Below are 20048 nucleotides of genomic sequence, written 5' to 3'. Positions count from 1 at the left end.
TTGTGACCACATGACCTTTGTGACCTGGAGTTCATGTGTATAATTCCATGTTTTTATGTAAATAATGTAACATGTCTGTTGTGTTTGTTTCATAAATCTGTGTTTCTGCAACGTTTCTGTGTTTCTGCGACGTTTCTGTGTTTCTGCGACGTTTGTGTTTCTTCGACGTTTCTCTGTTTCTACGACATTTGTGTTTCTTCGACGTTTCTGTGACATTTCTGTGTTTCTGCGACGTTTCTGCAACGTTTCGGTCACATTTCTGTGTTTCTGCGACGTTTCGGTCACATTTCTGTGTTTCTGCGACCTTTCTGTGTTTCTACGACGTTTGTGTTTCTGCGACATTTCTGTGTTTCTGCAACATTTCTGTGTTTCTGCGACGTTTCTGTGTTTCTGTGTTTCTGCGACGTTTCTGTGTTTCTACGACGTTTGTGTTTCTGCGACATTTCTGTTTCTGCAACATTTCTGTGTTTTTGCGACGTTTCTGCGACGTTTCGGTCACATTTCTGTGTTTCTGCGACCTTTCTGTGTTTTTGAGGCATTTCTGTGTTTCTGTGACGTTTCTGTGTTTTTGTGACGATTCTGTTTTTGCAACGTTTCTGTGTTTTTGTGACGTTTCTGTGTTTTTGCGACGTTTCTGTCTTTTTGCGAAGTTTCTGTGTTTCTGCAATGTTTCTGCAATGTTTTCGGTGACATTTCTGTGTTTCTGTGACCTTTCTGTGTTTTTGTGACCTTTCGGTGTTTTTGCGACGTTTCTGTTTTTGTGACATTTCTGAGTTTCTGCGATTTTTTCATGATATGTCTGTGTTTCTGCGATATTTCCGTGATCTTTCTGTATCTTGCGACGTTTCTGTGTTTTTGTGACGTTTCTGTTTTTGTGACGTTTCTGTGTTTCTGCGACCTTTACGTGTTTCTGCGACCTTCCTGTGTTTTTGCGGCATTTCTGTGTTTCTGCGATGTTTCCGTGACATTTCTGTGTTTCTGCGATGTTTCCGAGACCTTTACGTGACCTTTCTGTGTTTTTGCGACCTTTCTGTGTTTTTGCCACCTTTCTGTGTTTTTGCGACCTTTCTGTTTTTGCAACGTTTCTGTGTTTTTGCAACGTTTCTGTGTTTTTGTGACGATTCTGTTTTTGCAACGTTTCTGTGTTTTTGTGAGGTTTCTGTGTTTTTGCGACGTTTCTGTCTTTTTGCAACATTTCTGTGTTTTTGCGACGTTTCTGTGTTTTTGCGACGTTTCTGTGTTTTTGCGACGTTTCTGTGTTTTTGTGACGATTCTGTTTTTGCAACGTTTCTGTTTTTGTGACGTTTCTGTGTTTTTGCGACGTTTCTGTCTTTTTGCGACGTTTCTGTGTTTCTGCAATGTTTCGTGACATTTCTGTGTTTCTGCGATGTTTCCGAGACCTTTACATGACCTTTCTGTGTTTTTGTGACGTTTCTGTGTTTTTGCGATGTTTCTGTGTTTTTGTGACGTTTCTGTGTTTTTGTGAGGTTTCTGTGTTTTTGTGAGGTTTCTGTGTTTTTGTGAGGTTTCTGTGTTTTTGCGACGTTTATGTGTTTTTGTGAGGTTTCTGTGTTTTTGCGACGTTTCTGTCTTTTTGCAACGTTTCTGTGTTTTTGCGACTTTTCTGTGTTTTTGCGACGTTTCTGTGTTTTTGTGACGATTCTGTTTTTGCAACGTTTCTGTGTTTTTGTGACGTTTCTGTGTTTTTGCGCCGTTTCTGTGTTTCTGCAATGTTTCGGCAATGTTTCGGTGACATTTCTGTGTTTCTGTGACTATCTGTGTTTTTGTGACCTTTCTGTGTTTTTGCGACATTTCTGTTTTTGTGACATTTCTGAGTTTCTGCGATTTTTTCGTGCTATGTCTGTGTTTCTGCGATATTTCCGTGATCTTTCTGTGTTTTGCTCATTTCTGTTTTTGTGACGTTTCTGTTTTTGTGACATTTCTGAGTTTCTGCGATTTTTTCGTGATATGTCTGTGTTTCTGCGATATTTCCGTGATCTTTCTGTATCTTGCGACGTTTCTGTGTTTTTGTGACGTTTCTGTTTTTGTGACCTTTCTGTGTTTCTGCGACCTTTACGTGTTTCTGCGACCTTCCTGTGTTTTTGCGACCTTTCTGTTTTTGCAACGTTTCTGTGTTTTTGCAACGTTTCTGTGTTTTTGTGACGATTCTGTTTTTGCAACGTTTCTGTGTTTTTGTGAGGTTTCTGTGTTTTTGCGACGTTTCTGTCTTTTTGCAACATTTCTGTGTTTTTGCGACGTTTCTGTGTTTTTGCGACGTTTCTGTGTTTTTGTGACGATTCTGTTTTTGCAACGTTTCTGTGTTTTTGTGACGATTCTGTTTTTGCAACGTTTCTGTGTTTTTGTGAGGTTTCTGTGTTTTTGCGACGTTTCTGTCTTTTTGCAACATTTCTGTGTTTTTGCGACGTTTCTGTGTTTTTGCGACGTTTCTGTGTTTTTGTGACGATTCTGTTTTTGCAACGTTTCTGTGTTTTTGTGACGTTTCTGTGTTTTTGCGACGTTTCTGTCTTTTTGCGACGTTTCTGTGTTTCTGCAATGTTTCGTGACATTTCTGTGTTTCTGCGATGTTTCCGAGACCTTTACATGACCTTTCTGTGTTTTTGTGACGTTTCTGTGTTTTTGCGACGTTTCTGTGTTTTTGTGAGGTTTCTGTGTTTTTGTGAGGTTTCTGTGTTTTTGTGAGGTTTCTGTGTTTTTGCGACGTTTATGTGTTTTTGTGAGGTTTCTGTGTTTTTGCGACGTTTCTGTCTTTTTGCAACGTTTCTGTCTTTTTGCAACGTTTCTGTGTTTTTGCGACTTTTCTGTGTTTTTGCGACGTTTCTGTGTTTTTGTGACGATTCTGTTTTTGCAACGTTTCTGTGTTTTTGTGACGTTTCTGTGTTTTTGCGACGTTTCTGTCTTTTTGCGCCGTTTCTGTGTTTCTGCAATGTTTCGGTGACATTTCTGTGTTTCTGTGACTATCTGTGTTTTTGTGACCTTTCTGTGTTTTTGCGACATTTCTGTTTTTGTGACATTTCTGAGTTTCTGCGATTTTTTCGTGCTATGTCTGTGTTTCTGCGATATTTCCGTGATCTTTCTGTGTTTTGCTCATTTCTGTTTTTGTGACGTTTCTGTTTTTGCGACCTTTCTGTGTTTCTGCGACCTTTCCGTGTTTCTGCGACCTTCCTGTGTTTCTGCGGCATTTCTGTGTTTCTGCGATGTTTCCGTGACATTTCTGTGTTTCTGCGATGTTTCCGAGACCTTTACGTGACCTTTCTGTGTTTTTGTGACGTTTCTGTGTTTTTTCGACCTTTCTGTTTTTGCAATGTTTCTGTGTTTTTACGACATTTCTGTGTTTTTGGGACGATTCTGTTTTTGTGACGTTTCTGTGTTTTTGTGACGTTTCTGTGTTTTTGTGAGGTTTCTGTTTTTGCAATGTTTCTGTGTTTTTGTGACGTTTCTGTCTTTTTGCAACGTTTCTGTGTTTTTGCGATGTTTCTGTGTTTTTTTTCGACGTTTCTGTGTTTTTGTGACGATTCTGTTTTTGCAACGTTTGTGTTTTTGTGACGTTTCTGTGTTTTTGCGATGTTTCTGTCTTTTTGCGAAGTTTCTGCAATGTTTCTGCAATGTTTCGGTGACATTTCTGTGTTTCTGCGATGTTTCCGAGACCTTTACGTGACGTTTCTGTGTTTTTGTGACGTTTCTGTGTTTTTGCGATGTTTCTTTGTTTTTGTGATGTTTCTGTGTTTTTGCGACGTTTCTGTGTTTTTGTGACGATTCTGTTTTTGCAACGTTTCTGTGTTTTTGCGACGTTTCTGTGTTTTTGCGACGTTTCTGTGTTTTTGCAACGTTTCTGTGTTTTTGCGACGTTTCTGTGTTTTTGTGAGGTTTCTGTGTTTTTGTGAGGTTTCTGTTTTTGCAATGTTTCGGTGTTTTTGCGACGTTTCTGTCTTTTTGCAACGTTTCTGTGTTTTTGCGACGTTTCTGTGTTTTTTTTCGACGTTTGTGTTTTTTTTCGACGTTTCTGTGTTTTTTTTCGACGTTTCTGTGTTTTTGTGACGATTGTTTTGCAACGTTTGTGTTTTTGTGACGTTTCTGTGTTTTTGCGACGTTTCTGTCTTTTTGCGACGTTTCTGTGTTTCTGCAATGTTTCTGCAATGTTTCGGTGACATTTCTGTGTTTCTGCGATGTTTCCGAGACCTTTACGTGACGTTTCTGTGTTTTTGTGACGTTTCTGTGTTTTTGCGACGTTTCTGTGTTTTTGCGACGTTTCGGTTTTTTTGTGATGATTCTGTTTTTGCAATGTTTCTGTGTTTTTGTGACGTTTCTGTCTTTTTGCGACGTTTCTGTGTTTCTACAATGTTTCTGTAATGTTTCGGTGACATTTCTGTGTTTCTGAGATGTTTCCGAGACCTTTACGTGACCCTTCTGTGTTTTTGTGACGTTTCTGTGTTTTTGCGATGTTTCTGTGTTTTTGCGACCCTTCTGTTTTTGCGACGTTTCTGTGACGTTTCTGTGTTTTTGCGACGTTTCTGTCATGTTTCCGTTTTGTTAAACAAAAAAAACAAACTCTTTTTCTTCATTTTGAATCTGGACAGAAAAAAACTTTTTAGACAAGTGTGTGTGTCTTCACCAGTGTTTGTTTCTCCTGCTGGAGCGTTGCCATTGGTAACCTGTATTTAACAGCAGGTGGAAGGGGGAGAAGGAAACTCCACCCACCCCCATCCAAAAGCAGCAGTTTGTACGACATACACACACACACACATGCACACACACAGAGACACATAATTCCTGCGTGATGGCGTCATTGTGCAGCTGTTTGTCCCGGGGGTCCAGACCCGGTCAGGACGGGTGGAGAGGCGAGGTGTGTGTGTGTGTGTGTGTGTTTGTCTGTCTGTGTGTGTGTGTGTGAGTGCGTGCGTGTGTGTTGTCAGAATGTTCTGGAACATGTGACTCAGAAAATCCTTTGCTACGATCTTCATTTGCAGCTACCACAAGCTCCAGCAAACGTTCATTCATTCATTCATCATCATGCTCCTCCTCTTCATCACTGAGAATATCAAAGTGTTTGTTATTATTTTGGTTTATTGTTTTTTTTGACCAATCAAAAATGATTCACTTTAAAGAAAAAAAAACAATCAGGTAATATTTACAAAATGTTTAGGTTTAGTTTATTATCTTCAAAAGAGAATCATTATTATTTATTCCAGAAACATCTTCCTCTTCCTCGTCGTTGCGTCCTCAGTCTCCGTCGTCCTCGTGGTCGTGGGCTCTGATGGGCTGCATGTCCGGTGGCTCCTCTAGCGCCTCCCTCTGGACGTGCTGGATGGACACCATCCCAGTCAAGAGGGCGTAGCCTAACATGGCGCCCAAAGCCACCAGAGCCGAAAACAACTGCTTCCTGCGTTTGTTTGGGACGTGGTCAAAGTCTCCACCCCCTTCAGGGTGAGAGGACGTCTTCTGAGGGGCGGTGTCTGAAAAACAAAAGCCACAGGGAGTCTGAGAGACTTTGTCCACACGTGTCCTCAGTGAGACATCCTGTTGATGGGATGTCACACTGACATAATGGATCTCATGGACATCATTAATGTTAAAAGGACAACCCTGTTTCTGTGTCTCACCTGTGTCTGTGTGTCTCCCAGTGTCTCACCTGTGTCTGTGTGTCTCACAGTGTCTCTCCTGTGTCTCACAGTGTCTCTCCGGTGTCTGTGTGTCTCACCTGGACCTGTGTTTCTGTGTCTCACCTGGACCTGTGTGTGTGTGTCTCACCTGTGTCTCTGTTTGTCTCACCTGTGTCTGTGTCTCACCTGTGTCTCTGTTTGTCTCACCTGTGTCTGTGTCTCACCTGGACCTGTGTTTCTGTGTCTCACCTGTGTGTGTGTCTCACAGTGTCTCTGTGTGTCTCAATTGTGTGTGTGTCTCACAGTGTCTCTGTGTGTCTCACCTGTGTCTGTGTCTCACCTGGACCTGTGTTTCTGTGTCTAACCTGTGCCTGTGTGTCTTACAGTGTGTCTCACCTGGACCTGTGTCTCTGGGGAAGTAGAGCAGCAGGATGTTGTTGCAGAAGTTACTCAGGTTGCTCAGTGTCTTCAGATGTTGCTGCAGTTTATTGTTGGACAGTTGGACCTTCAGGATCGGAGCCAGGTGAGCGAAGACATAGGCGTCCAGAGAGGACGGCCTGCAGAGACACAAACACATGCTCATCCACAGTCACAACCTGACACGTGTCAGGCACCACTGATTCCGCCCTGACACCACTGACTCCGCCCTGATGTGACACAAACAAACTTACGAGTCTCCAAAGAAGAACTTGTTTGATCCGAGTCGTTGAGACAGAAGATTCATGCATTCAACAGCGTCAGCGTACAACTGAAAAACAACAACACAACATGAACAGTGTCAGCTTACAACTGAAAAACAACACAACTGAAAAACAACACCACAACAACAGTGTCAGCTTACAACTGAAAAAAACACAACAGAAAAACAACACCACAACAACAGTGTCAGCGTACAACTGAAAAACAACAACAACACAACAACAGTGTCAGCGTACAACTGAAAAACAACACAACAGAAAAACAACACCACAACAACAGTGTCAGCGTACAACTGAAAAAAACACAACAGAAAAACAACACCACAACAACAGTGTCAGCGTACAACTGAAAAACAACAACAGTGTCAGCGTACAACTGAAAAACAACAGTGTCAGCGTACAACTGAAAAACAACAGTGTCAGCGTACAACTGAAAAACAACAACAGTGTCAGCGTACAATTGAAAAACAACAACACAACAACAGTGTCAGCGTACAATTGAAAAACAACAACACAACAACAACAGTGTCAGCGTACAACTGAAAAACAACAGTGTCAGCGTACAAGTGAAAAACAACAACAGTGTCAGCGTACAACTGAAAAACAACAGTGTCAGCGTACAAGTGAAAAACAACAACAGTGTCAGCGTACAAGTGAAAAACAACAACAGTGTCAGCGTACAAGTGAAAAACAACAACAGTGTCAGCGTACAAGTGAAAAACAACAACAGTGTCAGCGTACAACTGAAAAACAACAGTGTCAGCGTACAACTGAAAAACAACAGTGTCAGCGTACAAGTGAAAAACAACAACAGTGTCAGCGTACAACTGAAAAACAACAGTGTGAGCGTACAACTGAAAAACAACAGTGTCAGCGTACAACTGAAAAACAACAACAGTGTCAGCGTACAATTGAAAAACAACAACACAACAACAACAGTGTCAGCGTACAATTGAAAAACAACAACACAACAACAACAGTGTCAGCGTACAACTGAAAAACAACAGTGTCAGCGTACAAGTGAAAAACAACAACAGTGTCAGCGTACAAGTGAAAAACAACAGCGTCAGCGTACAACTGAAAAACAACAACACCAGAACAACAGTGTCAGCGTACAACTGAAAAACAACAACACAACAACAACAGGTTATTCTTCAGGCTGTGGAGATATTGTGCAGTTGTGTGTTTTTGTGAGTGTCAGTTCTGTGTTTTCTCTTCCACTGGATTTTTCCTCTCATTAATTCCGTTTCCCAGAATGCCGTGTGTTTTTCCAGCTCAAAGCCACAGAGTGTTTTAACGCTGAGCTGCGGCTGAAACTGGAGCCGTCACTGACTGTGAAAGTGTGTGGAACGACCTCCCGTCCACGTTCCCCGACCTCCGACCTCCTTCCACAGCAGACACTGCCGTCATTTTCCTTCTTCTCTGCACATTTGTTTTCCGACCACTGACAACAGCAGCTTCAGCAGCTTCACATGGAAACTCTGCTGCTGCAGGTGATGATGTCACCACTCACACAGTCACATGACCCTCACCTCCTTCTCCAGCTCCTCCCCCGCCTCCAGGACGTCTTCTCCTCGCAGCAGCCGCAGCTTCTCCAGCTGCTGCCGCTGAATCCGCCCCGGCAGAAAGAAGTTCAGCGGGAACGGCATGTGCTCGGCGTGCCAGCGGCGAATCACGTCCACGTAGTTCTTTGGTTCGATCCAAAACGTGTAGATCTGTGTGAGAGACGGAGTCATGTTATAAAGGCTTAAAAAACAGACGAGTCATGTTATAAAGGCTTAAAAAACAGAGAAGTCATGTTATAAAGGCTTAAAAAAAAGACGAGTCATGTTATGAAGGCTAAAAAAACAGACGAGTCATGTTATGAAGGCTTAAAAAACAGACGAGTCATGTTATAAAGGCTTAAAAAACAGACAAGTCATGTTATAAAGGCTTAAAAAACAGACGAGTCATGTTATGAAGGCTTAAAAAACAGACGAGTCATGTTATGAAGGCTTAAAAAACAGACGAGTCATGTTATAAAGGCTTAAAAAACAGAGAAGTCATGTTATAAAGGCTTAAAAAACAGACGAGTCATGTTATAAAGGCTTAAAAAACAGACGAGTCATGTTATAAAGGCTTAAAAAACAGAGAAGTCATGTTATAAAGGCTTAAAAAACAGACGAGTCATGTGATAAAGGCTTAAAAAACAGAGAAGTCATGTTATAAAGGCTTAAAAAACAGACGAGTCATGTTATAAAGGCTTAAAAAACAGACGAGTCATATTATAAACACATAAAATATGAGTCATGTTATAAAGGCTTAAAAAAACAGATGAGTCATGTTATAAACACATAAAATATGAGTCATGTTATAAAGGCTTAAAAAACAGACAAGTCATGTTATAAAGGCTTAAAAAAAACAGATGAGTCAAGTTATAAACACATAAAATATGAGTCATGTTATAAAGGCTTAAAAAAAACAGACGAGTCAAGTTATAAACACATAAAATATGAGTCATGTTATAAAGGCTTAAAAAACAGACGAGTCATGTTATAAAGGCTTAAAAAACAGACGAGTCATGTTATGAAGGCTTAAAAAACAGACGAGTCATGTTATGAAGGCTTAAAAAACAGACGAGTCATGTTATAAAGGCTTAAAAAACAGACGAGTCATGTTATGAAGGCTTAAAAAACAGACGAGTCATGTTATAAAGGCTTAAAAAACAGACGAATCATGTTATGAAGGCTTAAAAAACAGACGAGTCATGTTATGAAGGCTTAAAAAACAGACGAGTCATGTTATGAAGGCTAAAAAAAAACAGACGAGTCATCTTATGAAGGCTTAAAAAAAACAGACGAGTCATCTTATGAAGGCTTAAAAAACAGACGAGTCATGTTATGAAGGCTTAAAAAACAGACGAGTCATGTTATGAAGGCTTAAAAAACAGACGAGTCATGTTATGAAGGCTTAAAAAACAGACGAGTCATGTTATAAAGGCTTAAAAAACAGACGAATCATGTTATGAAGGCTTAAAAAACAGACGAGTCATGTTATGAAGGCTTAAAAAACAGACGAGTCATGTTATGAAGGCTTAAAAAACAGACGAGTCATGTTATGAAGGCTAAAAAAAAACAGACGAGTCATCTTATGAAGGCTAAAAAAAAACAGACGAGTCATCTTATGAAGGCTTAAAAAACAGACGAGTCATGTTATGAAGGCTTAAAAAACAGACGAGTCATGTTATGAAGGCTTAAAAAACAGACGAGTCATGTTATGAGGGCTAAAAAAAAAACAGACGAGTCATCTTATGAAGGCTAAAAAAAACCAGACGAGTCATCTTATGAAGGCTTAAAAAACAGACGAGTCATGTTATGAAGGCTTAAAAAACAGACGAGTCATGTTATAAAGGCTTAAAAAACAGACGAGTCATGTTATGAAGGCTTAAAATACAGACGAGTCATGTTATGAAGGCTTAAAAAACAGACGAGTCATGTTATGAAGGCTTAAAAAACAGACGAGTCATGTTATGAAGGCTTAAAAAACAGACGAGTCATGTTATGAAGGCTTAAAAAACAGACAAGTCATGTTATAAAGGCTTAAAAAACAGACAAGTCATGTTATGAAGGCTTAAAAACAGATGAGTCATGTTATAAAGGCTTAAAAAAACAGACAAGTCATGTTATAAAGGCTTAAAAAACAGACGAGTCATGTTATAAAGGCTTAAAAAAAACAGACGAGTCAAGTTATAAACACATAAAATATGAGTCATGTTATAAAGGCTTAAAAAAACAGATGAGTCATGCTCTGGTCTCACCAGAGCAGGCGACAGCTTCTCCTCCATCAGAGAAATGAACGCCAGGCTGTCAGCGCCTTCCTTTGCTGACAAATCATAATCTGCGTTGTATTTCTGAAACAAACAAGAGTCATGTGATCAGTGCGATGATGATGATGATGATGATGATGATGGTGTCCTCTGACCACAGGACAGACACACACTGCGTCACATCCAATCCAAATGTATTTATAAAGCACATTTAAAAACAATAGAGTAGGGCTGGGCGATATGGCCAACAAATAAAATCCCAGATTTTTTTATACCAGATCCGATTTTCGGTTTTAATCGTTTTTTTTTTTTAAAACTACTAAATACAAAATAATTATTATATTTATTATTATAATTATGCAAATGAATGACATTCTTCACACACACACACACACACACAAGCACGAGCAGTTGTTTTCAGTGTCAGTTAATTAAAAATATTTGTTCAGTACGTCCTCCATGACCAGAGCACAGGCTCTGGACAGTGTGATGCTTAAATGTTGAGATTTTAGACATTTCCCTGGTAATTGTTGAAGATTAACCCACGTTTTTAGGATAGGTCTTTTTAACTGATTTCCAGTTCGGCAGTGTTCAGCTTGATCCTTGTGTCGGAGGTCTCCGGAGCACAGACTCAGTCTGATACAGTCACATACAGCGGCAGTTTATGCAGCATGACAGAAAAGCTACGATCGGCCAGGTAGGTCCTGAACCACTCAAGAGCGGTACGCAGCTGTGAGATCTAAAAGCATAAGAACGGCTGAATCGCCAGAATCAGCAGTTAATAAAAGATCGTTAAAAACCTTTAAAAGTGCAGTTTCAAGTGCTTTAAAACCAGATTGGAACACCTCAAGAATAGCATTTGCATCTAAAAATGCTTGGACTTGAATAAAAACAGCTTTCTCCAAAACTTTACAAAGGAAGGGGAGTTTGGAAATTGGTCTAAAAAGTGGAGAGGTGTCTAAGTTGGCTTTTTTTTAAAAGAGGCTGCACTACAACATGTTAAAAATGAAATGTATGTCCTAATGGTCTCAATCTTGTCCACAAAATACTTGAGAAATTTGTTACAGGTTTCTGATGAGATTTCTAACAAGTAGGTTATTTGAAATTATTTGAAATGATACCAGAAAATACTGAATTTGTTGACTTAACAATTTTCTGGTAAATGTAAATTCCCTTAAAACGTCAAATGCTCTCCTGCATTCTTGTCTGGCAGCACGGGTGGTGTCATTTAGCCAGGGCTCACATTTGGGTGACACATTATCATTTTAAAAAGGAGCAATAGTAGCCAGAATGCCTTTGCACTAGGCCTGCACGATAAATCGTTATAAAATTGCGATCTCGATTCACCACTGTGCACAATTTCATTTTGAAATGACTTCGATTCTCATTTAATTTTGCAGGTTAACGTTAGGTTCTCACAAAGCTCAGGGTTTCACCCTCAGTCAATGACAAAGCGCCTTTTAGTCACGTGTTTCCCTTGTGGAGCGAGCGCTGTAGTTCGGAAAGTCTGCAGCATCGTTGAACTAGACTAGTGCGACAGGACTAAAAATGGATGATGAAAACCCAGTTACCCGTGATGAGAATCAGCCAACCTCGTCTCAAACCGAACTCGATCCGAAAAAAGGCTCGCATTCGGTGGTGTGGAAGTATTTCGGGTTCAAGCAGGACGACGAGGGTCAGTCTAATGTGATTTGCAAGGCAGGCTTTGCCGTCGTTGCAGCACCTCAAGGTAATACCACAAATCTTCACCAGCACCTCAAACGTCACCACAAATATGATGTGTGCAATAAACTTGACACTTCGTGAGGGAAAAAAATCGTGCCAGAGAATCGTGATATCAATTCTAAGCTAAAACATCGTGATTCATATTTTTCCGCGAATCGTGCAGGCCTACTTTGCAGGTGGAGTAAAATAGTGAGGTCAGCTCCTCAGTTTCAAAGCGAGGAGGAGACTTGCAGTGAGTCCCAGAAACAGTATTAAAACCGGCAGAAAGCGTTAGAGCAGTAGAAGTGTTAACAGCACCACGTTTACGAACAGGAGCAAACGGTGTGGATATTAGATCTCAAATAAAATAGGCATGTGATCAGAGAACACTGCATCGCACACTTCCATGTTAAAAACAGGTCAACCAAATGATCCAATGAGATCCAATGAGATCCAATGAGATCCAATGTGTGCCCATGCTCATGTGTGCGGCCTGTCACAGACTGTTCAAGATTAAAAAAGTCAATAAGATCAAGAAACTCTTCAGCCAGTGGTTTAGTGGGACAACAGACATGTATATTAAAGTCACATGATCACGTCTTTATCTCACTGTTAGACAGACGTTTGTAACGCACTCACTCTCCCACATCAAACCTCATAGAGAAAATCAGGGATTTTAGCTGCTGGTCCTCTGCTGCCTCGTGTGGTCACTTTGTGTCACTTAACGTTGAAATGATGGATTTCAAACACTGAAGTGACAAAATCAGGCATTAGTACTTAGTGATGGAGGCAGCAGTGTGTGTGTGATGTTAAAATCACTGATTTTCTCGATGAGGTTTGGTGTGGGAGAGTGAGTGCTTTCTGAAGTCACTCAAACACAACAATATTTAGATTACATTTTTAATTTGAACATTTATTAAATGGAATGTTTCACTTCTTGTCACATGGTGGTCTTGTGTTCTATGGAGGACGGAAAGTGCCAAAAATAAATAAATAAATACACCATTAAATAATTAATTACATGTGTCATTAATTAATTAAATGTGTCATTAATTGGTCCGAGTTGCAGTGCATCATTCATTTATTTGCTCTGTCAAACTCGCCCCTCAAAGTCAGTGGACGGATTTCTAGCACCTGATTGGTTACCCTGCACATCAAGTCAAGGCAAATCGAGTCCACATCATGGATTGATGAAGAGCTAGTGAACACGTTCCTATGCGCTATTTACCTCTAGGTTGGTTTAGATACTCTTTATTTACAACCACTAAAACTCAATGGCCCTTTCTCAATACCCAAGAACTTGCATACTTGGGAAGTACATATTTGAGAAGTACTACTGGAGTACGTACTCGTACCTGACGATATCTTCAATTGGAACAGTAGCTACTTCCTTGTTCTACTGTTTGAATGGCAGGTGGCGCCAAGTGCTTAAGCCTCATCATGAATAAAATGAACATATACAACACTTTTAATAAATGCATATATATTATTTTCTCATTTTAAATATTTAACTTCATTTATTAATTTATTTTTATAAAAATATACAGTACCATGTGGAAAATAGATATACATATACTGTACATACACTGCTGTAATATGTCCACAGGAGGGTCGCGGGGGGGTCACTGTGCCAATCTCAGCTGACACTCAAAGTCAAAATAAATAAAACATTAATAATATACAAACTTTCAAACTGTCAAGTCAAAACATTTACATTAAAAACAAAATAACGCGTCAACAACAAATCTATCCATCACACAGAAAAACATTTATTTCAGGTTTATATTTGTTTTCTCTGCTGCTATGTTGCAATGGATCAGACTAGATCAGCGTTAGCTCCGCCCACTGACTTTGATGGCTTTGGAGTTTGACGGATAAGATAAATGAATGATGCGCTGCAACACATGACCATGAAATAATTATTTAAATAGTGAAATAATTATACATGTTTTTTTGCATAAAATGAATTAGTATTTTAATTAATTAATGACACATTTCATTATTTAATGGTGTATTTATTTATTTATTGTTGGCACTTTTCGTTCTACCTTAGTGTTCAGGTGTTACCTGTTTTCTGAGGTGGATGATGATGTCAGAGGGTCTGGACAGAGTCGAGTTCTGATTGGTCCTCAGGGCAGGAAGTGAACCTGTGACAGCAGACAGACATGGAGTGTGTGAGTGTGTGTGTGTGTGTGTGTGGATGTATGAGTGGATGTGAGTGGACGTGTGAGTGTGTGTGGACGTGTGAGTGGATGTGTGAGTGGATGTTTGAGTGAACGTGTGAGTGGACGTGTGAGTGCGTGTGGACGTGTGAGTGGATGTGTGGACGTGTGAGTGTGTGTGTGGAAGTGTGAGTGTGTCTGGACGTGTGAGTGAACGTGTGAGTGTGTGTGTGTGTGTGTGTGTGTGAGTGAGTGGATGTGTGAGTGGACGTGTGAGTGTGTGTGGATGTGTGTGTGGACGTGTGAGTGAACGTGTGTGTGGACGTGTGAGTGGACGTGTGAGTGTGTGTGTGAGTGGACGTGTGAGTGGACTTGTGAGTGTGTGTGAGTGGACGTGTGAGTGTGTGTGGACGTGTGAGTGTGTGTGTATGTGTGAGTGGACGTGTGTGTGGACGTGTGAGTGGACGTGTGTGTGGACGTGTGAGTGGACGTGTGTGTGGACGTGTGAGTGTGTGTGTGTGTGTGTCTCACCACTGGGACTCGTCCATGGGTTCGATGTCTTCCTCAGTTTGAGAGGAGCTCCTGAGAACTGAGCGTACGCCTGAGGACAAAAGACACACATAGTCACATGACCAGCACGTCCATCATCACATGGTTCTGTCTTCAGGATGAAGACGAAGCTGCTGCTCCACCTTCGTCTTCTTCACCTAAGACACTGAACAAACCACGTTTTTAACTTCATCGTGTCTGAGCTCAACAACCATGACAAGACACCTTCACCTGAAGCCACGCCCCCTCATGTCCTACAGACACACTGTCAACTCACGTGTGAGACAGGCAGAGACACAGAAGGACACAGAAAGGTGTGAGTTTTCAGCTGAGTCATTGATTCTGTGTTGTGATCAGTAAATTATTATTGTTGTTGTTGTTGTTGTTGCTGTTATCATACACCAAGTCAATAAAGATTCACAGTCATGTGTCACCATCTGGTGGACACACGAGTGACAGCAGCCATCATGATAATAATATTATGAAGACAGACGTGATCATGTGATCACTGTGAGACAAACACTCACTCTCCCACACTAAAGTCCATGATTTACAAAGTGAACGTGCTGAGTCACTGTTCCTCAGGTGAGTCACTGCACCCTCCTCCATTCGCAAACCCTGATCGTTTGCTCAATATCCGACTCATCGCTCTTAACCACCGCGGTCCATCAACAAATGATCGTTTAAATGCTCATATTTACATTAAAACAATGAATAAATAACATTAAAATGGAACGTTACAGGTGTTTGCTCTTCATTGTAAAGTAATAACAGATCATGTGACATGACGACACATATCATGTGACATAATGACACGTTATAGATCATGTGACATGACGACACATAGATCATGTGACATGATGACACATCATGTGACATAATGACACATTACAGATCATGTGACATGACACGTTATAGATCATGTGACATGAAGACACGTTACAGATCATGTGACATGAAGACACGTCACAGATCATGTGACATGACGACACGTTACAGATCATGTGACATGACGACACGTTACGGATCATGTGACATGATGACACATTATAGATCATGTGACATGGCGACACATTATAGATCACGTGACATGACGACACATTACGGATCATGTGACATGATGACACATTATTGATCATGAGACATGATGACACATTACAGATCATGTGACATGGCGACACGTTACAGATCATGTGACATGACGACACATTATAGATCATGTGACATGACACATTATAGATCATGTGACATGGCGACACATTATAGATCATGTGACATGATGACACATTATGGATCATGTGACATGACACATTACAGATCATGTTACATGGTGACACATTATAGATCATGTGACATGATGACACATTATGGATCATGTGACATGATGACACATTACAGATCATGTGACATGGCGACACATTATAGATCATGTGACATGGCGAAACATTATAGAACATGTGACATGGCGACACATTATAGATCATGTGACATGATGACACATTACGGATCATGTGACATGATGACACATTATGGATCATGAGACATGATGACACATTATGGATCATGTGACATGGCGACACATTATAGATCATGTGACATGACACATTACAGATCATGTGACATGGCGACACATTACAGATCATGTGACATGGCGACACATAGATCATGTGACATGACACATTACAGATCATGTGACATGGCGACACGTTACAGATCATGTGACATGGCGACACATTATAGATCATGTGACATGGCGACACGTTACAGATCATGTGACATGGCGACACATAGATCATGTGACATGACACATTACAGATCATGTGACATGACACATTACAGATCATGTGACATGGCGACACATTATAGATCATGTGACATGGCGACACATTACAGATCATGTGACATGGCGACACATTACAGATCATGTGACATGGCGACACGTTACAGATCATGTGACATGGCGACACATAGATCATGTGACATGGCGACACATAGATCATGTGACATGGCGACACGTTACAGATCATGTGACATGGCGACACATTATAGATCATGTGACATGACACATTACAGATCATGTGACATGGCGACACATTACAGATCATGTGACATGGCGACACGTTACAGATCATGTGACATGGCGACACATAGATCATGTGACATGGCGACACATAGATCATGTGACATGGCGACACATAGATCATGTGACATGATCACACATTACGGATCATGTGACATGATGACACATTACGGATCATGTGACATGGCGACACATTATAGATCATGTGACATGATCACACATTATGGATCATGTGACATGATGACACATTACGGATCATGTGACATGGCGACACATTACGGATCATGTGACATGGCGACACATTATAGATCATGTGACATGACACATTACAGATCATGTGACATGGCGACACATTACAGATCATGTGACATGGCGACACGTTACAGATCATGTGACATGGCGACACATAGATCATGTGACATGACACATTACAGATCATGTGACATGGCGACACGTTACAGATCATGTGACATGGCGACACATTATAGATCATGTGACATGACACATTACAGATCATGTGACATGGCGACACATTACAGATCATGTGACATGGCGACACGTTACAGATCATGTGACAGTGCGACACATAGATCATGTGACATGGCGACACATAGATCATGTGACATGGCGACACATTATAGATCATGTGACATGATCACACATTACGGATCATGTGACATGATGACACATTACGGATCATGTGACATGGCGACACATTATAGATCATGTGACATGATCACACATTATGGATCATGTGACATGATGACACATTACGGATCATGTGACATGGCGACACATTACGGATCATGTGACATGGCGACACATTATAGATCATGTGACATGACGACACATGTTTGTACACATTTGTTTTATTGGTGTAAATTAAAATGAAGATGATGAAAACAATAATGATGCAGCCACTGCGTCCATCCTGTTGAACTGGGTGGGACATGGGCGTGTCCTCCTCTTCCAGGTGACTTGAATCATAGAACTACACAGCCCAATCAGGATACGCCTATTTTCATTCTATTTGGATGTTTCACATACTTATTCATTCATTGTTTTAATGTAAATAGGAGCATTTAAACACTCATTTTTTGATGGACCGCGGAAGTTAAGAGCGCCGCGAGATCCGGAATATCCAACCTGAAACTAACTTCACCTGTCTCTCTGAACGCGGCTGAATGAACACATGACTCTGAGACTCTGACTGTGCATGTCAATCTACGACAAGGACAAACTACCGGTAAACCGACCCGGTTCAATGCGGTTCAGACTCACCAGAACCACCAGACAGTCTCTGTTGACGGACGGTAAACCCCAGTCTCCTTCCCAGCAAAACAACTCGTCCGGCGCCGCCATCTTTACTCCGGAAAGTGACCTTTCACCTCGGAGGAGAAACACGCGTCATTTCCGTTCTGTCGTGGGTTTTTTTTTTTTTTTTTTTTTTAATAAAAAATGTATTGAACCTTTATGATACAAAACAATAACACAACGCAAACAGAGTCATTAATACATACAGACACATTAGTCAAGAGCAGAGCCAGAGGAAGATTCAAATAAATACATTAAAAATAGTTTTAGCAGCTTTCTTATTCTTTGAATCATAGATGGTTTTGATGTACTGTTCTGTTTCCTTACCAAACGCAATAAAAGAATGTTTAGACTTACTAAATTTGGTTTGGTGAATATGATATTTCCCTAGAATGATCAACAAATTAATTAGGTATAATTCTAACTGCTTTTTATTTTGTTGTCATGGAAACCAAACAGTACATCTTTCCACAACAAAGTCAATCAGAGAAAAAGTGTTGTTGTTGGGACATTGGCAGAACAGGTGCACCATTGTTTCTGGACATATTCCACATAAACTACGGCTAACACATGTGCCGAGCTTAAACCCGAGGAGATATTGCTTAGCAGGATAATACCTGTGTATGATTTTAAGTAAGACTTCTCTTACTTTATTCCTAAGGAGGTATTTGTAGGGAAGGTTCCAGATATTTCCCCAGTTCAGGTTATCAACACAATGAGACCAATAGGGAACAAAATTTGGGTAGTGACACATACACGACCAACTGAGGTCAATTTAGGATCCAAAGATGGTAAACAGTCTGGTTTACCGGTCCCTTTACGAAGGTTCAAATACCAGACGGGATGGATCCATAACAACTGCAAACTCTTTTGGGCTGAATGGAATTCCAAAGTGTGAAGGAATTCAGAATAATTCAACAAGATACTAGAATTATGTTCTTATTCAACCAGGTTTTATAAAATAAAGATTTGTTTTTGAACTTAATGAGCCAATTATTCCAGACGAAGCACCTATGTGGGGAGAAATTATGTTTGTAAATTAACGACCACGCTAAGAGCATTTGTTTGTGGAATTTAGATAAAATTAAGGGAAGTTTTTCTATTTTATAATCACACTAAAGTAAATATTCTAGTCCTCCAACCTTAGAGTAAACATAGTTGGGTATAAAATTCCATGTAGATGTGGGATTTCTGAGAAAATGTTTTATCTGATTTATTTTAAAAGTATTATTAAGGGCTGTAAAATCAAGAAAGTTAAGACCACTGCGTTCAAAGGTGATTTTTTCACATAATGCGTCTTGTTTTTCCAAATAAAATTGAAGAGTAATTTCTCGAAAGTTTGAAATATGAAGTTATGTTCTACTGTGTCAAAGGCTTTATTATAAAAGTCCATGAAAAAGATAAAACTATCATCAGGACATAAATATGAATAATCAATTATATCAAAGACAAGTCAAATATTGTTTGAAATATGTCTTATATGGACTTCATCAATGATTGAGTCTAAAACACTTTTTAATCGTTTTGCAATCATTGAGGTAAACATGTTGTAATCAGTGTTTAGTAATTATCAATAAATAGTGGATCCTTTTTGGGTTTGGGGATTAATGTAAGGTGAGTGGGGGAGGTAGAGAACCTTTTTCAACACTTTCTCAATTACTTCAAGTAGAAAGCCTGATAAAACTCTGCGGAGAGGCCATCAACTCCGGGAGATGTGTTAGTTTTACAATGTTCAACTGCAAATGTAACTTCCTGCAAGGTCATGGGATCATCGCAAAGTTTCCGATCATCCTGAGAGATTGGTGTGACGATAAGAAGGTTCAACAATGTCGTGGTTGATTAATGGAAATATTTCAATTTGTATAAATTTCTATAGAAGTCCGAACAGAAATCAGCTATGCTTTTCAGATAAACAGTTACAGTATTGTTGATATTAAGTTGCTAAATTGAGCTTCCCATGATATCTTTCTAAACCGAAAAAATAGGCAGAGTTCTGTTCCCCCTCTTCAATCCACCATGGACACTGGAGTCGTCATGGACGCTGGAGTCTTCATGGACGCTGGAGTCATCATGGATGCTGGAGTCATGGAGTCATCATGCACGCTGGAGTCGTCATGG

At 40.2% G+C, this 20048-nt stretch overlaps 1 protein-coding gene across 1 annotated transcript; it reads right to left on the bottom strand.

Moving 5' to 3' along the window:
* Window positions 1–5062: 5062 nt before the first annotated feature.
* On the bottom strand, window positions 5063–17991 carry mtx1a (metaxin 1a). The gene is made up of 8 exons (XM_058647876.1): window positions 17898–17991; window positions 14519–14588; window positions 13893–13972; window positions 10113–10205; window positions 7849–8031; window positions 6290–6366; window positions 6015–6175; window positions 5063–5471 (listed from the first exon to the last, which is right to left on the bottom strand). The coding sequence occupies exons 1-8, from the start codon at window positions 17976–17978 to the stop codon at window positions 5239–5241; spliced, it is 978 nt and encodes a 325-aa protein (XP_058503859.1). The 5' UTR covers window positions 17979–17991; the 3' UTR covers window positions 5063–5238.
* Between the last annotated feature and the right edge of the window lie 2057 nt (window positions 17992–20048).

The sequence above is a fragment of the Solea solea genome, chromosome 13 (genome assembly GCF_958295425.1).
Source record: "Solea solea chromosome 13, fSolSol10.1, whole genome shotgun sequence".
NCBI classification, from domain to species: Eukaryota; Metazoa; Chordata; class Actinopteri; order Pleuronectiformes; family Soleidae; genus Solea; species Solea solea.
This window is presented reverse-complemented; position numbering and strand designations above follow the sequence as displayed.